This window comes from Mustela nivalis (assembly GCF_964662115.1).
Source record: "Mustela nivalis genome assembly, chromosome: 7".
Lineage (NCBI taxonomy): Eukaryota > Metazoa > Chordata > Mammalia > Carnivora > Mustelidae > Mustela > Mustela nivalis.
Genome location: NC_139026.1, coordinates 90,350,894 through 90,372,186, shown reverse-complemented (window position 1 = coordinate 90,372,186; position 21,293 = coordinate 90,350,894). Strand labels below are relative to the sequence as shown.

General features: G+C 52.3%; 1 protein-coding gene across 5 annotated transcripts; it reads left to right on the top strand.

Annotated features, from left to right (window-relative positions):
- Nucleotides 1-942: 942 nt before the first annotated feature.
- KRT78 (keratin 78) lies at nt 943-19,700 on the top strand (the record flags this gene model as incomplete). Of its 5 annotated transcripts, XM_082741390.1 has the most annotated exons (13): nt 963-1,001; nt 2,408-2,543; nt 9,065-9,186; nt 10,112-10,178; nt 12,521-12,613; nt 13,023-13,237; nt 14,196-14,256; nt 14,736-14,831; nt 15,672-15,836; nt 16,227-16,352; nt 18,698-18,918; nt 19,153-19,187; nt 19,269-19,700. In XM_082741390.1, 9 exons carry the CDS (start codon nt 12,521-12,523, stop codon nt 19,532-19,534), a joined length of 1,278 nt encoding a protein of 425 aa, XP_082597516.1. In that variant the 3' UTR covers nt 19,535-19,700. The 5 variants fall into 5 exon arrangements, with proteins under 5 accessions (XP_082597515.1, XP_082597514.1, XP_082597516.1 ...); XM_082741389.1 differs by lacking the exon at nt 2,408-2,543 and having other exon boundaries at nt 943-1,001; XM_082741388.1 differs by lacking the exons at nt 2,408-2,543; nt 10,112-10,178 and having other exon boundaries at nt 943-1,001.
- Between the last annotated feature and the right edge of the window lie 1,593 nt (nt 19,701-21,293).

Sequence of the window (21,293 nt, the reverse complement as noted above, 5' to 3'; positions counted from 1 at the left end):
GCAGCTAGAGGAATGAAGACCTGGCACATTCCAGAGTCTGAAGATGCTCAGTGGCTCAGCGCTTGGGCTCCCTGCAGTCTGAGACCCCTGGCCCAGCAGGGCTTAAGAGGCAGAGAGCCCAGGCCTCCCTGGGTGTAGTGATGGTGCAGGGAGACAGGTACTTTGGGGGCTCAGCACTGGACCCCAGTTTTTACCATCTCAGTTCCTGCTCTCTGCCACCCAACAGACAGCCATGCACTTGCCCTCCCGAGTCAGGTGTCACAGAGGCCAGAGTCCCCCTTCCCATCCCTTCTTTCCTTCACTCAAGTCTCTCCCCCTTGCTTCTTGAGTTCCGCCATGCTCCCATCCTCCGGAAGTCTTTACCAACAGCTCCAGCCCACGATTCTCCCTAGCTCTTTCGTCTAGTCTGAGCATGTTTCTGTCTTTCTTTGGAAGAGGAAAAACAGAGGTGCCCATTCTGGCTAAGAACAGGCAGGGAGATGTAGGCATAGACCTAAGAAAGGGTCCAGACTTTACAGACAGACCTGGGTTCAAACCCTGACTCTGTCACCACTGGTTGTGTGATCTAGGACAAGTTATTTAACCTGACCGAGCCTCAGTTTCCCCCTCTATAAAATGGGGTTAATTAGAGGTACTGTATGCAAATCACCTGACATGTAGTGCTCTTGGATTAAGTGGTGATTATTGTTAATACACATAATGCTATTAACAACCGAGACGACTTCCTGGAAGAGAGGTCTTCTCTGGAACCCCTAAATGAAAGCTAGAACCCTTCTTGACACTCAGCCTCTGCATCCAAGTGGCCCTTCTTTCTGATATATCCTCCCCACCCAGCCCTCTATCATGGTTTTGCCTTATTAGGAGACGCATGGTGGGGTGGGGTGCCTGCCTCCTGGGTGGGGGTTGGTTGTGGGATCTGAAGTTGGTCCCCCCTCTCTGGCCCCCAGTTCCGCTCTGGCAGGGAGTTACTGGCTGCCCCTGGGTGAGGCCTGCCTGGACGGGTAAGCAAAGTGCTCTCACAGCATGGAGAGGGGCTGAAGCTTTCCCAGCCAATGGCTGGGAGCTAACCCAGGTTCTCTTAGAGGGGCTTGGGAAAGCAGGGGGAGCAGGGAGAGGGTAAGGGCGAGTTGTGGGTCCTGTGCCACCAAGAGCCTCCCTACCCCCCTACCGCCAGGAGCATTCCCCGGGCAGGGGTTGGGGCACAGGGTGGGGACAGCTGGCATGGTTTCCTTCCTGAGTTTCGATCAGTGGGGCGGGTTTAAGGCTGGGCTCTGTTGAGCTAGCAGCTTTTTTCTAGGAAACTCAAAAGCTCTTGAAGAAAGAAAAAACATCCAGGTTCTCCCATCAGGTCAGGGGCACCGTCGCCTCAGCCTGGGGAACTTCTGTCTCGGGTAGCCCCCTCCCCGAGAGACAAGTGCCAGGGTGGGGCTGGGGGAGTGAGGACATTCACACACCACCTTCCTGTACACGCGTACTCTTAACGCATTCACAACATATACCCAGTACACATGCACACCTGGTCCCCCTGCTGGCCCCTTACACACTGATGTGCATGAGTGTCTTCTATGAGCTCCCCATCCTCACTCGCCTATATGAACTACGCTTCCATGGCCCCTACACTTGACTTGTGCACACACATCCACACTCTGCACATCTGACGTCCGCACATTCTCACTCATGACCCCACATTCAGCTGGAATGTATATGTATATGTATATGTATCCCACGATACACTCCCCACAGGTACCCACGTGCGTGTCCATACTCTCTCTGTCTCCTGCCCCACTCACTCAGATGACAGGGTAGGAGTAGTCCCAGGAGAGCTGGCCTTTAGTAGGCCAGGCCTGGCTGCTGAGTAGGGACCAAGAAGTTAGTAAGAATAAGAGCCAATAGCCACTACCCTGTGTTAAGTGCTGTTCTGGGCACTATGTGTATCATCTTGCTGGAAATACACAGCAACCCAATGAAATAGGAATTATTATTCCCTTATTATAGTTGTGAACATGGAGGCTCAGAGAGGTTAGGTCACTTGCCTGAGGCCACAGAGCTTGTCTGTAGTGGAGACAGAATCTGGGAACCCAGGCAGTCTGACTCATGCTTTTAACCACCACCTATAGGTCCTCTCTCCTCTTTTCTCAGTCTCACTCTTGTGCTTTGCCCCAGGAACCCTGGGACCCCAAGAGCTAGCTTCCAGGGAATCCATGTACAGTGGATTTTCCCCGCTTGGCCTAGGGCCACCTGGGACTTCACAACATCCAGAAAAAGGCCCAGGAATCACTGGTGGTTTACGTTCCCATTTGGGGGCCTGTTTGGGGGCTCTCGCCTTATAACCCCAACAGGTAGCAGGGAAGTGGTGGTAGGGGAGGAACTTCAGGGAGGTCCTGCTCACCCCATACTCCTGTTTCAGGAATTCCCAAAGGGCTGGTTCTGGCCTAGCTCCCAAGTCCTGTTCCAGTTGCAAGCCCTGGCTGCCTGCAGGGGGAGTCAAGAGCAGGAGAAGCTGGGCTCCTGCTCCTTCTCCTGCTTCTGCTCCTGCTAGCAAGGTAATGCCAAAAATGGGTCTGTGCCCTGGAAATCCCTGGAAAGGTATCTGGAACCAGGACTGGATTAGACTGCCCTGTCCAGTGACCTGCTGGCTGGCCCCCGTGGGAGTCAGTGGGTGCATGTGTGTTCATGTACGCATGTATATGTTTTCAAATATGTCCTCTGGGAAAGAAAGAAATCAGACGGTGGACTTGGTGAAATGCCCTGAGAATCCACAAAGAGAATATGCCGAACCATTTATAACATACCCCTTCCCTTTTAAAAAAGATCTTATTTATTTATTTGACACTGAGAGAAACTGAAAGAGGGAACACAGGCAAGGGGAGTGGGAGAGGGAGAAGCAGACTTCCTGCTGAGCAGGGAGCCCGATGTGGGGCTTGATCCCAGGGCCCTGGGGTCATGCTTGAGCCGAAGGCAGAGCCTTAATGACTGAGCCACCCAGGCACCCCTGAACCATTTACAATAATCCGATCTATACTTACTGACACTGCCAGGGCAAGACAGGGTATATAAATCCATATATGTAATCTGATCCCACTTCAGGGAGACATATCTATATCCATGAGGAGCACCTATGCTGAAGTAGCATCTGGCACTTTGAAACACGACCATAAACATATACAGTCATATAAAATCATAAAACGCAAACTCTGTAAAGGCATGGATTTTTATCTGTTTCATTGGCTACTTTATCCCTAGTGCTTGAATGCTACCTGGCCCAGTAAACATGGGTTGAATGGATCATGAAAGATATTTACAGGTGGAGAAGTCTGGAAGGTTTTGCACCAACCTGTTGATAGTGACAGCTTTGAAGTTGTAGTTTTTGGAAGAGGTTTATTGTTCCTAATTTTATTTTATTATCTGTGGTTCTAAATTTTTCAACAATGAATTTGTTTTCTTTGTATAAAGAAAAGGAAGTGCCACGAGCCTTAGAATCTTCTTCCTCTGCATCTTTAAGTCATCAGCCTAGACTTTAAGAAGCCAGATGGCAGGTGGGATCTGCGTTTTCTTTCCCCTCCGCTTCCCCACCCAACATCTTCCTGCTGGTCTTCTGCTCTCCCTGCCCCCTCCCTGCCCACGAGCTTCTGCTGGCACAGCTCCTGGGACTCTTATGCCACCTCTTATGTCATTGTATCTGACGCACCCAGCCCAGTGCTTGGTGATGAGAAGAGCCCAGTACATGTTATAGACGCATGATAGCCTTCATGAGCTTGGTGGGATGGTGGAATGGCTAGGTGGATGGGGGCTTAGAGTCCTCTTCCATGGGTCTCTATCCTAGCCTCATGGCTCCCTATGATGCAGGATGACATGAGTCCTGGCTTAGTGGGGTCTAGTCCTATTTTTGTTGTGTGCCCTGGATAGGTTGCTTTCCTTCCCTGGGCCTGTCTCTTGCGCTGTTAGATAAGGCTGCTGAATAAGATGACCTCTTGGGTCTCTCTGCTTGGACATTCTTCGTCAACTGGCAGGGGTCGTGTGGGGTCTTTTTGCCGTTGGGTCACTCTCTGGTTGTGCATTATTGTAGCCTTGACTAAAGTCTATGGTCTCCAGGGGCAGCCGCACAGTCTGACCTGGTCTGTGCAGCTCACGGAAGAGCCACCACCAGGCCTCCTGTCCTGTCTGCACTCAGCGTGCTGCTGTCTGCTCTCCCCAGCTCCACCAACCGCATTCTTCCTGGACCCAAGCAGGGGTTCCTGTCCTTGTCATTGTCATGACTCAGTGGTTCCACAGAGGAGGGGCCATGGTTCTTCCCTTTCGGGAGCCACAGCCCAGAGCATGTATCAGTGGGTTTAAGGATTAGAGGTATTAGGAAAATTTCCTAACCCTTAGGATAGACTGGGAGAACTCCTTACCCTCAGCTTTCCCCCTTCAAACCTGCTTTCATTCTCTCTCTCTCTCCCCGAAGAGTTTCCCAGAGGAAAGCTCTATTTTCCCATCCCCCAGTCTTGACAGCTAACACTGTTGCTGGTTCTGGTCTTGTTTCTTGGGTTTGTATGTGTTCAAGAGTGGGGCCACTTCTTCTATTGGAGGGTTCCTTTCTTCCTTCCTTCCTTCCTTCCTTCCTTCCTTCCTTCCTTCCTTCCTTCCTTTCTTTCCTTCTTTCTCTTTCTTTCTAAAAGATTTTATTTATTTGACAGACAGAGATCACAAGCAGGCAGAGAGGGAAGCAGAGAGAGAGAGAGAGAGAGAGAGAAAGAGAAAGGGAAGCAGGCTCTCCACTGAGCAGAGAGCCTGACACAGGGCTCCATCCCAGAACCCAGGAATCATGACCTGAACCGAAGGCAGAGGCTTTAACCCACTAAGCCACCCAGGTGCCCCTATTGGAGGGTTTCTTAAACTTTTTTGGACACTGATTCCTACGAAGAAATTCATTTCTTTCTTTTTTTTTTAAGATTTGATTTTTAAGTAAACTCTATACCCAGTGTGGGGCTCGAACTTACAACCCCAAGATTAAGAGTCGATTCTTCCATCAACTGAGCCATCTGGGTGCCCAAGAAATTCATTGTCTATCACAGTTCTGTACACACTTACACAAGCACATACATATGGAATAGAATTTTGTGGTGCAGGGGTAGGCAGTCTTACTCCCGGGGATACACGCTGATAATGCTGGTTGAAACTCATTCAGCTGGGCGCTTGAGTGACTCAGTCAGTTAAGCGCCTGCCTTCTGCTCAGGTCATGATCCTGGGGTCCTGGGATTGAGCCCAGCACCTTCCTGCTCTGCAGGAAGTCTGCTTCTCCCTCTCCCTTTGCTCCTCCTCCAGCTTGTGTGCTCTCTTGCTTGCTCACTCAGTCTCTCAAATAAATAAATAAAATATTAGGGGCACCTGGGTGGCTCAGTGGGTTAAATAAAGCCTCTGCCTTCGGCTCAGGTCATGATCCCAGGATCCTGGGATCAAGCCCCGCATCGGGCTCTCTGCTCAGCAGGGAACCTGCTTCCTCCTCTCTCTCTGCTTGCCTCTCTGCCTACCTGTGATCTCTGTCTGTCAAATAAATAAATAAAATCTTAAAAAATAAATAAAATATTAAAAAAAAATAAAAAAGAAAACCATTCAGCTGATTTCACAACTTGCTGCTGGGCTGTAGCAGAACAGACAGAAGTCCCTCGGGAATGGGAGCAGAAGGGTCACCCCCCCCCCCACCCCCAGGTTACTGGCCCCAGGCCCCGGGCACAGCTCTCCAGATGGCCCTAGAAGGGATGCTTGTCAGAGGAGATGAAGGTCAGGGAGCTCATCCAGGTGACCCCCCTACCTCACCTCCCAGTCCGGCAGCTCCTGTGGGGACTTACTTTCCCAGCGTTGTGGGAATCCTGGGAACTTTCCCCTAGAAATTGCCCCATGGGCCTTCCACCCTCTGGGGTGTTGGGAAGCTGTCCTTAGCAACGTGTTTCCCAAATATTTGCCACATCAGGAGCTGTTGTTAGCAACGGGGGCACACAACTGGCTGAACCTGATTGGGTCAGAGTGGCTACACTGCGTGCTGGGCCCTGGCTGAACAAGTCTGGACTTTTAGCTCCGGATTTCTGGTCTGAACACTTCCCTCTTCCCTTAGCCAGCCCCACTGCCTTCTCCCAGGCACCACTGGTTTGCTCCCAGAACTGTGCTCCCGGCTGCCACAGGCAGGGAGGGTCTCTTTCCCCAGAAAGGCCTCCACTGTCTTCACCTCCAGCTGGTGGCGGCATGCCAGTGTCTGCCGGGACAGACTGGGAGGGGCGTGGGTGGGTGGCACACGGTGTCCACCTTGTCCCCGCTCCGCAGTCACTGGCCATGCCCTGGCCACTTGCAACCAGCTGTGGCCGAAGTATTTATACCCCAGAAAATGGCCAGTGGTACAGAGCTGTGTTCTAGCAACCTGCAGAGTGTGCATGGTCCCACAGCTGGGCATAACTGCCCGCCCCTGAGCCCAGTGAGTCCCTTCCTGGCTTCTGGTGCTCTGCCAAGTAAGGAAACATGCACCACGCATACTGCTCCAAGGAGTCTCAAGGGTGCGGCGGTGCCCCCTGGGCAGACCCCTTTCTGAGCCTGCCTTGGGCTCTCACTGTCTTTGAGATCCCGGGTGCTTGCTTCCGTTTCTGTGCCTGTAGCAAGAGAGACAGTAATACCCGCTTCTCAGATGGGTATGAGTAGATGAAGGATCAACCGGACCTTGGAGACAGACATTTAAATTTGGAACTCCTAGGCAAAGCTTTGTAAATCTCTGCTCTCTAAGGCCTCTATGTGGGAATGGCTCTCCCTGTGGGTTTTGGGGGCTCATTACCTGTGGAGGCAGTGGCAGGGCCCACCCTTTCTTGTTGCAATGAGCCCGTTCACCCCATCTCTGGCTGGGTGCCACCTTCCTCTGCTGCCAGTGCAGGGAGAACAGGGCTACCTGTCCCAGCCCAGTGGGCAGGAAGGTGCTGGGGCAGGGAACACTGGCATGTGTTCTGTGTGGCCTGGGGCTCCACGAGGGGCCACTTTCATCTCCTCCTCCTTCTTTCCTGCCCCACAGGCTAAAAGAGATGTAGTTATAGAAATTGGCCACATTGGAAAGATGCTGCTCCCTCCTTGGCCTCACTGGCTTTGGGACAGCTTCAAGCCTTCCTGCTTGGATGCAAGAAGCAGCCCCGGGTTGACCCGTGTTTCTGAGATGATGCTGTGTAGGCCCTTAGCACATGGATGAACGTTTGACATTCTAACAGCCATGTCTTACTTGAATATGAATTAGAAAAATTAGAACTAGCACACCAAGGCCATGATTTCAAGGACATTACTGCCTAAGGGAAGGATAAGAATAAAGTAAATTGATTTTAGAAAATTATCAATGGGACACCTGGGTAGCTCCGTTGGTTAAGCGTCCAACTCTTGATTTCACCTTGGGTCATGACCACAGGGTCGTGAGATCCAGGCCCGGATCTGGCTCTGTGCTCAGCGCCGAGGCTGCTAGTAACTCTCCCTTTGCTCCTCCCCCTCTTCTCTCTCTAATAAATAAATAACATCCTTAAAAAAAATAAAGTAATCTATTAAGCACATGATGATATCCACGGGTATTCCTCCATGATGGTGAGGGTCGAATGGATGAATGACTGGTGTTTGGGATGTTCTGGGTTAGAATTTGGCATGTATTTCTCAGCTGTGAAGGCCTAACTGAGGGAAAGTTCTGTGATTAGAGCAGGGATGGTCGTGGGCTGTCCGTGGTTGGGGTGGGGATGCAGGCTGAAGACAGGTGAGGGACACTTTTGTGTCCGGTTCCCCTCAAACAACGGGACAGTAACCAAGCCCTTCATTGCCCTATAAAAACCAGGAAAATGGAACAAGTGTGGGCAGCACAGCCTCACCCTGATCCCAGGAGATGACTTTCCTTTTTTCTGAGCATGCCAAGAATAAGAACACCTGCTCCTGCTTCTAGAAGGTCCTCAGGCTCCCATGGTACCCTGTACGTGGCACCTTCAACACTTTCATTGCACTTACTGTTTTTTGCATAGGTTTCCCCCTAGACTACAAGTTCCACCAAGACAGGGATTTTTATTGTCCTTTGTGTACCCTGGGCTAGCATGGTACCCTCTCTAGCACCTGGTAGTGCCTCGTTGGTGTTGATAAGGATGCAGTTCGAGAAAAGAGTTTCACTTTTGGATCTGCTGTATGACCTTGGGCAAGTTGCTTTACCTATCTGGGTTTTAGGTAGTTAAGTTGTCCTTCAACACTGATATTTCCAGGTTTCTGAAAGGAGCACTGTGAAGGGCAGACTGCAGTGCCCAGTGACGCAGTGACCTGTGTTGGATTTCCTGCTCTGTAGCATACTAGCTGCATGACCTGAAGGAAATTCTTTGTTCTCCCGGCACCTCGGTTCCCTTTTCTTTTCTTTTAAATTATATATTTATGTATTTATTTATTTGAGAGAGAGAGAGAGGGAGAGAACATGAGAGAGGTCAGTGGGAGAAGAAGACTCCCTGTAGAGCAGGGAGCTTCCCACCTGGAGAAGGTGGATGGAGATTTGCTAACACTTCAGAGAATAGCGTTTAGAGTCACAAGGACCTCCAGAGGTTGAAAGATGGAAGGAAACCAACAAGATGAAACTGACTGGGGATTCATGCACTCAAAAGATACTTATTGCTCACCTCCTGCCCGCCAGGCACAGATCTAAGCGCAGAGGATACACAAGGGAGCAAGGGGACCCCATGTCTGCCCTCATGGGGCTCACATTCTCCTGCAGGAAGACTGATGAGTGAAATGAGGGAGTGAAATACACGCTGTTTTAGGCAGGGCAGGCCCTAAGCTGAGAGAAAGAGATGAAGAGTGTTGGAGGAGGGATGGCCCCAGGGTTGCAATTTTGGTTTTAGCCCTGTGGGTAGCTGGGGAGGAGCATTCCTGGAAGAGGGAACAGCACGTGCAAAGGCTCCGAGGTGGGAGTGTTCCTGGCACGTTCGAGAATAAATTAGGGGGTAAGCTAGGTTAGGCCTCTCTCATGCCCTATACTTTCCTCTCCTTGTTGTAATTGCAGTGAAATACTTGTCTAATGTCCTGTTCCGTGTCTCTTTCTCCACAGGACTCTGAGTTCTCTTGGTGCAGCAGCTGGGCTTGCCCTAGGCTAAATTCTTGGTTCTCAGCGCAGGTCCCGGCACATAGTGGGTGTCTGATCACATTTTGGTGAAAAAATAATGAATAAATGTGAGTAAATGGCATTTGGGTCGAAAAAGAGACTGTGCAGGGACACCTGGGTGGCTCGGTGGGTTAGTCCTCTGCCTTCGGCTCAGGGGTCCTGGGATGGAGCCCCGGGTTGGGCTCTCTGCTCAGTTGGGCTCTCTGTTTCCCCTGTCTTTCTGCCTGCCTCTCTGCCTGTTTGTGGTCTCTCTGTCTGTCGAGCAAATAAATAAAATCTTCAACAACAACAACAAAAATAGACTGCACAGACAGGACAGGCTTGAGGGAAAGAGGTTGGGGAATCATAGCTGCTGGCGGGGGGAGGGAGGATTTAGGGTGAGGCGGGACGGGAAGGGGTGAGGCAGGGAGGGAACGGGCTGCAGGGGAGCCATAAGAAGCCGTGCCAGCCCGGCGCTTTCCCCAAGGTGGGCGCAGGTGGCCAGGGCCTGCCGAGAATGATGTGTGACTGAGGATGGTTAACCGGGAGCCCTGAACATAGCCCGTCAGAGCCTTCCCACTGCCAGTTTTCACGTGAAGTCCCGATTCCAGCCATCGGCACTTTGGCCACTGCACGAGTGGAGATCGTTTTTTTGTGCACCTCTGTGTACCGGACAAGTCAGTCCATCAGCGGGGGTCTAGCATTCAAATCCCCAAACTGTTTCAGCCTTCTCTCCGTCACTGCGTGATTATTTATTTATGAATCATTCATTTCTTTTTAATTAAATTAGTCAATTTATTAACTTATGTACTTATTTACTTAAAAGACCACAGAATCATCATTTTATTTATTTGAAATGTCATAGAATCGTTTTCTTTCTTTCTTTCTTCCAGTAAGCTCTCTGCCCAGCATGGGGCTCAAACTCTCTCGACCCTGAGATCAAGATTCTCACGCCCTACTGACTGAGCCAGCCAGGAGCCCCTGACTTATTTATTTATTTATTTTTAATACAAGGAAACATGTTATAGCAGCATTTGAGAACCTGGTACTTTAAGAAGTTCCCTGGGTGTGACTGTCGTGGGTAAGAATTCATTTCTGAAAACAAGTATCTATTGATGTTTGGTGTGTGTCAGACCCTGAGCTGGAGACTGTAGTGGACAAGTTATAAACAAGGGCTTAGCTGGTGGGTCTGTGGGGCAGGGGTTGGATCTGGGTTGTGGTCCTGGCTCCAGCCTGATCTGCTGGGTGGGTGGCCTTGAGCAAGTCACTCAGATTACAGGCTCAGAGGTCACCTGGTGCAATGCTTAGGTTACCCAGGGGTGCACAGTTTCAATACACTGCCTTACCCCCTATGGGGGCTCAGAGTCCTTAAATGCAAAATGGGGCATTGGACAGATGACCTTGGAGCTTGCTCCAACTTTAATATTCTGCAATGCTACAGAGATGAGGAAGTTCCAGGCAGGTGGGTTTGGTGCCATCCCACCTGTGATCTCTGTTCTCCACCCTTAATACTGGGGGGAGGGGCAGTGGAGTCCAGTCCCCAGAAATGTTTCTCAAACAGATGCATGGAAGGAAGGAAGGTTACCTGGGCTTCCTTGATGCTACGAAGTGGTCCCCAGGGGCATGGTTTGGTGGTGGGCCCTCAGTGGGATCCAACCCATTTCCCAGATTTTCCTTCTAGACACTGGGGCCACTCCAGGCTGCTTCTGTCTCCTTGGTGCACTCCGGTCTCCTGTTTGGATCTTTTCTCTCTTCTTCCTCACCTGGCCCCTCAGTCCCTTGATCTCTTCTATTCTTTTGGTGGAAGGCCTGACCTCTTCTTCCTCTTGAGGCCATCTGTCATTTAGCTTTGTTCAGGGGTGTGCCATGTGGGGCTGGAAGAAGGAGGAAGGGGCTTCTAATCCTCCGGAGGGAGGGGAGGCTTGCTCACCGCTGTCTGGCCTGTGGGAGCATTGCTAGGACCAACTTCCTCATAGCATGTCTCTTGAGTGTTCATGACGTTGAGTCCCTGTTTGTTCTTGCTTTGTGTTGCGTTAGTAAAGGCCCAGTCTCCTGGTTCTAAGAACTAGGTTGGGAGGCAGGGAGAAATAACCCTCCCACCATGTGAAGAAGGAATTTTAGGAATTTCTAAAAAGCAGAGCTATCCCACCCTGCTTGCCAGTAGTGGGAGAGTTTCAGTGGTGGCAGCTGCACGCCTCTCCCTGAGGGTACTGTACTGGGTGGGGGGCTCATGGACTACCAGGGGGCAGAGACAGAATCTATCCCGGGGGACATCCCAAAGTTCCTGTGTCTGCTCCCAGAACCTCAAGGCAGTTTTTGGTACTTTGATTTGTAACCGAACATAGGCAGTGCATGACCCGAGAGGAAGGGCCTGGCACTGCGTGTCTGGGGAAGGAGCAGGGACACGGGCTGGGCTTGGAAACATGCCACTTGCCCAGATCCTGGATGGAGATGCCTGGTTGGAGTGGGGTGGTGCCTGGTGGATGATTGCTGGGTTGAGCAAGAGAAGGGACTTGGACACCCTGTTTTTTGGTTTCATTTCCAAATCCCAGAGTGTCTTTTAACCAACGACGACAATAACACCTTTATTAACCTTGTAGCTTCACCTAAGCTGCCCAGCGTCTTCCTTCTCTGGTTACCGTAGGTAGATTCTTTCTTGAGAAGTTTCACACTCCTCTGTCCAGCATGGAAAGCATGGATGGAAAGGGCCCTCAGGTGCTCCCCTGAACCCCCTCTCTTCTTCCCCATCCCCCCATCTCCTTCTCTGGGAAGCCTTCCTTGACTGACTCTCAGTGGTGGTTCAGGGCCATCCCTCCCTACCCCCAGCACCTGGAGTCCAGGTCTCTGGCTGCTTCCTCGTCTTTGGGACATGCCCAGATCTCCTGCTGGCCTGCGAGCTCTGAGGGCAAGGTCTGGGCTTCCTCTCCCTCGGGCTCCACACGTGTTGGGCCCCTGTCCTCCAGGCGTGTCAGAATAGGTCAGCCGGAGCCAGTGACAGACACAGTCAGGCCTAGAGCATCTTGCTCCCCAAGGCCCAGCCCAAGCACGGGAGGAGATAAAAGTCTCGTGCTGGGGCCTTGGGGCAGGAACTCACACACCTGGATTATCCTCCGTCTGTCTGTAGCTGTGTGCCCTTCCGTCTCTACCATGTCTCGCTCAACATGCCAGGCCCGGAGGGGCTTCGGTGCTCGCTCTGCCTGTTCTGCACCCCCAGGGGGCTGTGGCAGCCGGAGCAGCTTCAGCAGCAGAAGCCTCATTTCCTTTGGGGGGTGTAGAGGATCCTCTCGTGGGAGGGCTTGGGGATCAGGGAGAGGACCAGGGGTATGGTTTGGGGAGGGCTGTGGTGGGCCCGGGCTTTCCTTGTGTCCTCCGGGGGGCATCCGGGAAGTGACCATTGACAGAAGTTTGCTGACCCCACTGAAGATGGAGATTGACCCCCAGTTCCAGGTGGTGAGGACTCAGGAGACCCAAGAGATCAGAACCCTCAACAACCAGTTTGCTTCCTTCATTGACAAGGTGAGGGTCCACTCAGGTAAGCCCCTCTCCTTGCCTGCCTCAGAAGAACCATTCTTGATGGATTTGGGAGTGGGGAGGTCTGCTCTGCTACCACTTTTTTAGTGCTTCTGCAGCAAAGAAGTCCATCCTGGTCTAACTGCAGGCTCTCTGATTATGCGGAGCCCCTGCTCTTCTATGGTTGGGGCTTAGGAACAGAGAACAGTCATTCAGTAGTGAACCCTCCCCCGTTAGCCAATCCCCATCATTTTGATGTGTTCCGAGTCTCCTGGGAGGGCACAAGGCTGCCTCTGCTCAGGCTGGATTGGGAGGTAGAGGAAAGGTAGACTGAGGATCTGTGAGGTTTTCCTTGCCAGATCCTGTGGCCAGGGAGTCCCCCAGGAGCCTCAGGGAGCCTCTGCTTGGGTCCCAGGTGCGCTTCCTGGAGCAGCAGAACAAGGTCCTGGAGACCAAGTGGGAGCTGCTGCAGCGGCTGGGCGTGAATGACAGCCCCCCGGACCTGGAGTCTTTCTTTGAGGGCTACCTGGCCCGGCTCCGGTGGCAACTGGAACAGCTCCAGAGGGAGCGAAGGGCTGTGGACGCCGAGCTGAAGTCCTGCCAGGACCAGGAGGAGGAGTATAAGGCCAAGTAGGCAAACCCTGGGGTCTGGGAGGGCTTGGATCCGCAGTTGGAGGGCTTCCCCCATGCTGAGCTCCCAGAGACACAGGACGGTCCTCCCTTCTGCATCCCATTCTCAGGGCTCCCCCAACGCCTCACCATGGTAGGTAAGGAGGCCCCCCAGTTCCTGATGCCCGGGTCTGGAGAGCCTCAGTGCCAACAGACCCAGCTCTGAGGGCCATGATTTGGGTCAGGGCTGGGAGGGGCTTCTTTAAACAATGCCTCCCTGGGTTTTTCCTCAATAAATTCCTGTTGAGCAGGCTGTGGGCTGAGGTGACTCAGATGTTCTCTGGTCCTGGTGGTGGAAGGGAATCCATTTAGTGGGACCATCCCCTAGTGTGTGGCATGATTCACAGCAGGGCTGTGTTTCCGGGTTCCCCACCTAGGTCACCTGGTGGTGTGGAGGGAGCCCTGGACCAACAGGAGGCTTGGGTTTGGCGACTGCGAGCCAGGGGTAGCTGGGCGGCCTTTTGTCTTTGCCAACCTCAGTTTCCCATCTGTAAGATGGCATGGGAGGTGGAACGTGTCATGGAAAGAGGCCAGGAGACCTGGTTTTAGATCTGCTTGGGTGACCTAATTATTGATGACTTGGGCAAACCATGAATCTCTCTGACAAAAGCCAAAATGCCTGCTTTACTTGATGATTGTGAGCAGAGAGTGTGAAAATGTGTTGGAATGTGCCTGATAGACGTGATGGCAAGTGGCCTCATGTGGCTAAGTGAGCATGAGCTGAAGGAGTGGAGATGGATGTAGCCAGGACGTGGCAATGACTTCCTGATGGGAAGGGCAGAGGGTCGGGCTGGTTATGTGTCCTGCTTGGGAGTGTCTAGGGGCAAGGGGTGCTCTTTCAGGGAAACTGTGCTCAGAGGAGGGCCATGGGCTCTGATCTCGCCGCCTCAGGCAGCATCCTTCTGTACTTATTTGACAGGTATGAGGAAGAGTCCCGCAAGCATGCCACGGCTGAGAATGACTTTGTGGTCCTAAAAAAGGTGAGGGTAGGAGTTAGCTGCTTCACTGGGACCCTGAGCCCCCACCATGCACAAAGCCCAGTCCTGGGCTGGGACTGGAGATCCTAAGGCAGGTCAGGATCCTAATGCAGCACACGATCTCACATCGCCTCCAGAGGGCCCCCAGGGAAATGGGACACCTAAGTAGACACAGGGGCCCCAGAATAAGATCTGATGGAAGGACCACAGGATGAGCTCTGGGAGTCACTATGGGAGAGGCTGGGGAGGGAGTGGAAGATGCAGAACTGGTTGAGAGTAATCAGGGAAGGCTTCCTGAAGGCAGTGTGTGTCAGTGTCAGGCAAAAGGGAGAGCAGGGTGAGGGGGGCTGGAGGAGGAATGAACAGGTCTCTGGGGACAGCCGTGGGTGAGCACTGGGCAGTGTGCAAACAGAACTCCTGAGCCAGAGTGGGAGCCACAAACAGGAGGTGGGAGGACACGGTTTTTGTCTTCCTGTCCCCAGGATGTGGATGGAGTTTTCCTGAGCAAGATGGAGCTGGAAGGCAAGCTGGCATCTCTTCGAGAGTACCTCTGCTTCTTGAGGCAACTCAATGAAGAAGTGAGGATCTACCAAGGGTTGGCGGGAGTGGGGGTGGGGCAGGGCAAGCAGGCTTCCTGGCTATAGTGGAGTGGCCAGGAGGCGACGCCTGGTTAGGGTGACTTAATTCCAGTCGTTCTGTCATTTGACAAACAAATACTGAGAATGTACCATGTGCATTGGTAGGTATTGGAGATACACTAGTGAATAACCAGACAAAAATCATAATGCTTGCTTTCTGTTGGGAGATGGACGGTCAATTATAGACCTAGTAAAGGAGTAAATTTTATAATATGTCAGAAGGTGATCAATGCTATGGAAAACAGGGACAGGAGGCTTAGGAATGTGGGGGGAGGTAGGGCAGGTGGTAATTTCAAATAGGGTGGTCAGAGTGGCCTTTATTTAGAAGATAAAGCTTGAGTAAAAATTGGAAGGAAGTGAGGAAATTAATCAGGCAGGTGGAACCAGAGATTCCGGGCAGAGGGAGGGGCCCCCAATGGTGAGTTGGTGGTGAGTTGGTATCCTTGTGGAAGCAAGGAGGCCATGGGGCTCAGAGTAGAAGGAGGAGAGGGAGGGGCTGTGACAAGCAGTCAGAGGAATGATGGGGACCGGGTGATTTCAAGCTTGCAGGACATTTACTTTTAATGTCCAAACTGCAATGGCATTAGACACCACCTCCTATAACCCTCGTTTTCATATGAGGAGACAATAGGGGACAGGACATGGCCAAACACCCAGTGGGATGAGGGCTGCCCCCTGATGGAGTTCATGGGCAGGAAGTCAGGCACCCTGCCCTACTGCCTGGGGCTTCGGGGGAAAGGGAGTGGAGGTAGGTGGACACTGAGTCAGTCTTTCTTGCAGGAACTGGGCCAGCTCCAGACCCAGGCCAGTGACATGTCTGTGGTGCTGTCCATGGACAACAACCGAGGCTTGGACTTCAGTGACATCATTGCGGAGGTCCGCGCCCGGTACGAGGAGATTGCCCAGAGCAGCAAAGCTGAGGTGGAGATGCTGTACCAGACCAAGGTGCCGGAGCTGGGTGGGAAGGATGGTGGGGGTAAGCACTGGGCAGGAAAAGCCTGGGTCTCCCTGCCCACATCCCAGATGTGGTTGTCCAACTCGGTCCCACAACCATCCCAATGGTTGTCCAACTCGGTCCCCTTGGGGGACCAGAGCTCCAGGGCTGGGTGGCATGGCCCACTTCCCATCTCTAGTAGGGGGACAGTGCAGGGAAACCGTGCGAGACCAGCCTGGACTGTTGCAAGCTCATCCCACCGTACCCCTGCTTCAGCATTTAACCTGCATTCTGAGTGAGGGCTTGGGGAGGCACAGAACTGGGGACATGGTGTTTCTCATGGTCCTGGGGTCAGAGGTGAGGGTCCTCTCAACCCGTGGTGTCATCTCTGTCCCCATCAGTACCAGGAGCTTCAGGCGTCTGCCCGGCTTCATGGGGACAGCATGAAGGAAACCAAAGTCCAGATCTCTCAGCTGCAGCAGGCGAGTCAGAGGCTGCAAAGTCAGATCGAGAACCTCAAGAAGCAGGTAAGGCTCCCAGAGCTCCCCAGGACACCTCGCTTTGGACTACTTTTGTGCCAGGGTCACTGCTGGCTTGATGTGTGGAGTTGGAAACTATCTGGAGCTTTGGATACTTCAGGTGGAGAGAGGCTCAAGCCCACTTTGGAGAAATTTGGCCTCCATCCTACGACTTCAAGTCTGTGTGCATTCTGCGTTGAACAACTCCAGGGGGCTCTGCTCACCTGTTTTCCATAGACAGACATACATCTTGCTTTTGGCTCCTTGGGGGAGAGGGTCGATCCATATTTTTGTCTTATTTTCTTGTCTTTCCTTACTTTTACTCCTCCAGCTCAGAAGACACTCTAGGGTCAGGGGCTGACTTTCTGGGTCTCGTGTTGGGGAGGGTGAGAGCCAGGACAGGGTGCAGGTGAGACTGGTGGGGGGAGTGAGCGCTCCTTAGGCAGATCTTTGCACGGGTTGGAGGTGATGTTGTTGGGGCCTGTGTGGGCTAGGGTGGGGAGAGGAGGAAGGAGAGGATGGCAAGAGCAGGGACGGGCTTCCTTGCTCATCCTGGAGCCCTCATGTCTAGATGTGAAGGACTGCAGACTTTTTAGCTTTCAAGTCTCTTTGCACTCACTTGCCCCAAACCCAAAAAATCGATTTTGGGATCGGGCGGTTTCTTCAAGCATTTCAGCTTGACTCCCAGGGCGCATGCACATGGCCCGTCCGCTCCCAGGCAGGATCCTCCCAGGAAACTCTCGAAGCTCAGGTCATTCGAAGACCAGACTCAGTGTCCACCCATCCCCACCTGTTTTCCTTTGGAATGTGATGTAGGACCGAGATGAAGGTGACCCGGTCCCATTATTCAGTTGGCTGCCACAGTGTTTTTGCCCATAAATTTGCATTCCTTACTTCGGAATTCCCCGGGGTGTCTGTTAAAATGCAGATTCCTGGGCCGTTGTTAGACTAAGGGACTCAATCTCTAAGGGTAGCCCAGAAACCTACTTTCTGAGCTCAGTTCACCCAGTTGGGAGCATGCAGTCTCAGCCCAGCTGCCTGTACTTAGGAGGGCTACCACGTCCCCGTAGCTGGGAGCTGCCGCAAGGTAGCTTTCTTGCGAGAATCCCTCTTGGGAATGCAATACCCCCCTTACTCTTCCTTTTCCTGCACAAACATGATGGACTAGTCTCCTTTGTGCCAGGTCCTGGCAGAGCCCTGCAGGCTGGGAGCAGTGGAACTGCTGTTGGTTTAGGGACGCAGCTCTGCCCCTCACTACCTTTCTGAATCTCTGTTTCTTCATCTGGAGAAGAGAGCCAATATTCCACATCCACAGGGCGCTTGTGTATAGAAGAGAACAGAATAATGAGACTAGAATGGGAATAGAATAATGAGAGCCCTTAGGGAATGCCTTATTTCCTGATCCTGAGGATCAGTCAGCTGGATGGATGTTGCTCTTGCTCTCCTTCCGTGAGTTTTCTATCAGATCAGAGAGATAAGCGCAGAGAGGGTGTTTCTCAAACCCCATACTGAGGCATATGGTTCCATATGCTTTGATAATAGGACAAAGTTTTTGAAGTGAGGTTGTTCTAAAATGAACAAGGACCTTGGCAACCCTCAAGATGGTGCTTGTCGATAATGCTCCATGCATTGGGGCTGGAAGAACATTAAGGGTCCAGGGAGAGAGAAAGTGCCTTAAGGAATGGGCTAAGGGATGGGTTTCTGGGGCTGCTGCAACACAGCACCACAGACTTGGAGGCTTGACACACCAGACCACGTGTTCTCTCAGTTCTGGAGGCCAGACCTATGGAATCAGGTGTTGGCAGGTGTACGCCCTCTGAAGGAGTGGGGGTTGGGCGGGGGAAGCAGGGAAATCCTCCCTTGCCTTACCTAGCCTCTGGTAGCCTGAGAATCCTTGACATTCCTTGTTTTTCGGCTGCATCACTCCATCTCTGCCTCCATGGTCACATGACATCATCACTCTGTCTCTGTCTCTGTGTTCTGTCATCTTTTCTAGGGACACTACTCATGAAATTTAAGGCTCATTCTATATACAGTATGATAGTCATCTTGAGATCTTTGACGCCTTACATCTGCGAAGACCCTATTTCCAAATAGGTTCACAGTCTGAAGTTCTAGTTGGACATGACATTTTTGGGGACACTACTCAACCCACTTCAGGAGTTAAGGAAACAGAAGAGGCAATGCTTTCCCTTAGAATGTGAGGAACTGGGGGAAGGGGGATGGCCGTGGATAATTTTGAGCTCAAAAGATTGTGGTCTACCCTGGGCTTTAAGCTCTAGCCACAGTAGGTTCCTTGGGAGGCTGTGCTGGACTTGGAGCCACCTTCTGTCTCATCTCTACTCCCCTTCCAGAATGCCGACCTGCAGGCCACTATTGCCGATGCCGAGCAGCGTGGGGAGCTGGCCCTCAAGGATGCTCAGTCCAAACTGGATGAGCTGGAGGCCGCCCTGAGAGCAGCCAAGCAGGACCTGGCCCGGATGCTGCGCGACTACCAGGAGCTCATGAGTACAAAGCTGGCCCTGGACGTGGAGATCGCCACCTACCGCAGGCTGCTGGAGGTTGAGGAGAGCAGGTGGGGACCTGGGAACATGGGAGAAATGGGAGCAGAAGATGGACCACCACTGAAGTGCTCTCCTTGCTTAAGGGGATTCTGAGACTTCCTAGCATTCTGAGACACCGAGGGCAACCTATCCTGCTAGGAAGGCTTTAAACTTGGGACTGTGGATTTGATCTGCTGAGAGGCTCAAATACCTGGGGGCATACTCTTTGCAGCCTTTCTGAGCATTTCCTCTTCTTTCTCTGCCAGGATGTCTGGGAGGTGCACCAGCCAGGTCACTATCTGTGAGTATCAGGGTGCTTGGGGAGAGTGGTCCCCATGGGGAACCAAGGACCATGCTGTGACCATGGTACATTTCTTGGCAGCTGTGGGCAGAGGCAGCATCGTTGTGTCTGGAGGAGCGGGCAGTGGCCTGGGGGCCACTTGTGGACTTGCAGACGGGAAAGGCAGCTTTGGGTCCAGCTGCTCCAGCATCGTGACCGGAGGCTCCAATGTCATCCTGGGCTCTGGGCAGGGTCCTGTTTGCGGCTCCTGCTCTGTATCATGCTCTAGCTCTGGCTCTAGCTCTGGCGGCCACACCATCCTGAAGAAGACAGTGGAGTCAAGTCTGAAGACGTCTGTCACTTACTGAGTGACCTTGCAGCCACTTGTTCCTTGTGCCTTCCCGAGCCCTCTCAGCACTGCTCCCACCTCCACCACCCACCTCCCTGCACAGCCAGCTCTGTGTCCACTGCCCACAGCCTGAGCCAGCCCACAGAGGACTCTGCAAAAGTCAATAAAACCATGTTTGCCTGCTGTTCTGAGTGTGTGCCCGGTCTGGTCTGCTCTGCATAGGGGTTTGCGTTTCATTTGCCTGCTGTCTGCCCCAGGCCCAGATCCACCACACCCTATCCTCCAGCCAACCAGCCTCATCCTCTCCTCACCGCAGCTCTCAGGTGGAGCTGGGAAACCTCTGGTGGGCTTGGCCAGCCAAGTATTGTCCTTAGTGGGGGAGGGGAGAGGCCAGACACCCAGTGATCAGAGCCTGGGGGCCAGAACCAAGGGTCACCACCCTCATTCTCCTCACCTGGCCCTGGACCTTCATCTTTCTAGTTCTTCTGTGAAATGAAGCAGCACCCATTTCTCCCTGAGTGGGAGTGTCTTCCTTTTTCTCTCCTCTCTCCCATTGTTTCCCTCCCACAAATTTGATTGAGTGCAAAGCATTCTCGAGGCATGGTGCCAGGGCTGGGTTACGCTGGCAAGCAAGATCAACCCCATCCTGCCCTCCCAATGGGGTCAGTGTCTCTCTCTTTTTTTTTTTTTTTTTTTAACTTTTTATTTTTTATAAACATATATTTTTATCCCCAGGGGTACAGGTCTGTGAATCACCAGGTTTACACACTTCACAGCACTCACCAAAGCACACACCCTCCCCAATGTCCATAATCCCACCCCCTTCTCCCAAACCCCCTCCCCCCAGCAACCCTCAGTTTGTTCCGTGAGATTAAGAGTCACTTATGGTTTGTCTCCCTCCCAATCCCATCTTGTTTCATTTATTCTTCTCCTACCCACTTAAGCCTCCATGTTGCATCACCACTTCCTCATATCAGGGAGATCATATGATAGTTGTCTTTCTCTGCTTGACTTATTTCGCTAAGCATGATACGCTCTAGTTCCATCCATGTTGTCGCAAATGGCAAGATTTCATTTCTTTTGATGGCTGCATAGTATTCCATTGTGTATATATACCACATCTTCTTGATCCATTCATCTGTGGATGGACATCTAGGTTCTTTCCATAGTTTGGCTATTGTGGACATTGCTGCTATAAACATTCGGGTGCATGTGCCCCTTTGGATCACTACATTTGTATCTTTAGGGTAAATACCCAATAGTGCAATTGCTGGGTCTTTTTAAAAGAGTAAGCTCCATGTCCAGTATGGGGCTCAAACTCACAACCCTGAGCTCTGGTGGACTTGGAGGTAGGAAAGGTGCCCCTGGGTTCAGTCTCTCCCATCCCTTCAGTCTGCGGGTTCTCTAGCATAATGCCTCCTACCCATGAGAGCCAGATCCTCCTTTTGTAGTCCGTGGTTACCAGTGCCAGAGGCCAGCCTTCTGTGGCTCATTCAGACAGCCTGTGTTGGGGGATGGGGATGTCTCGGGGGTCGTTTCTTTGTGTCCTGTCCCTTCTTCCCGTCCCTTCCCAGTGGTGTGCTGGCTCCACCCACATCCGGGGTAGCAAGCTGGGTCTTGTCATGTCAGCCTCCCCTCCTCTCTGAGCTTTAACCTGGCCCCTCTCCTGGACAGGGGTGCCCCCAAGCAGGTTAATAAGTCATCACTGATGCTAAGCAATAGTTTTAAATGCAGGTTCCGAGGGCATTTAGAGGGGAGGCTGGAGGGCAGAGATGAAG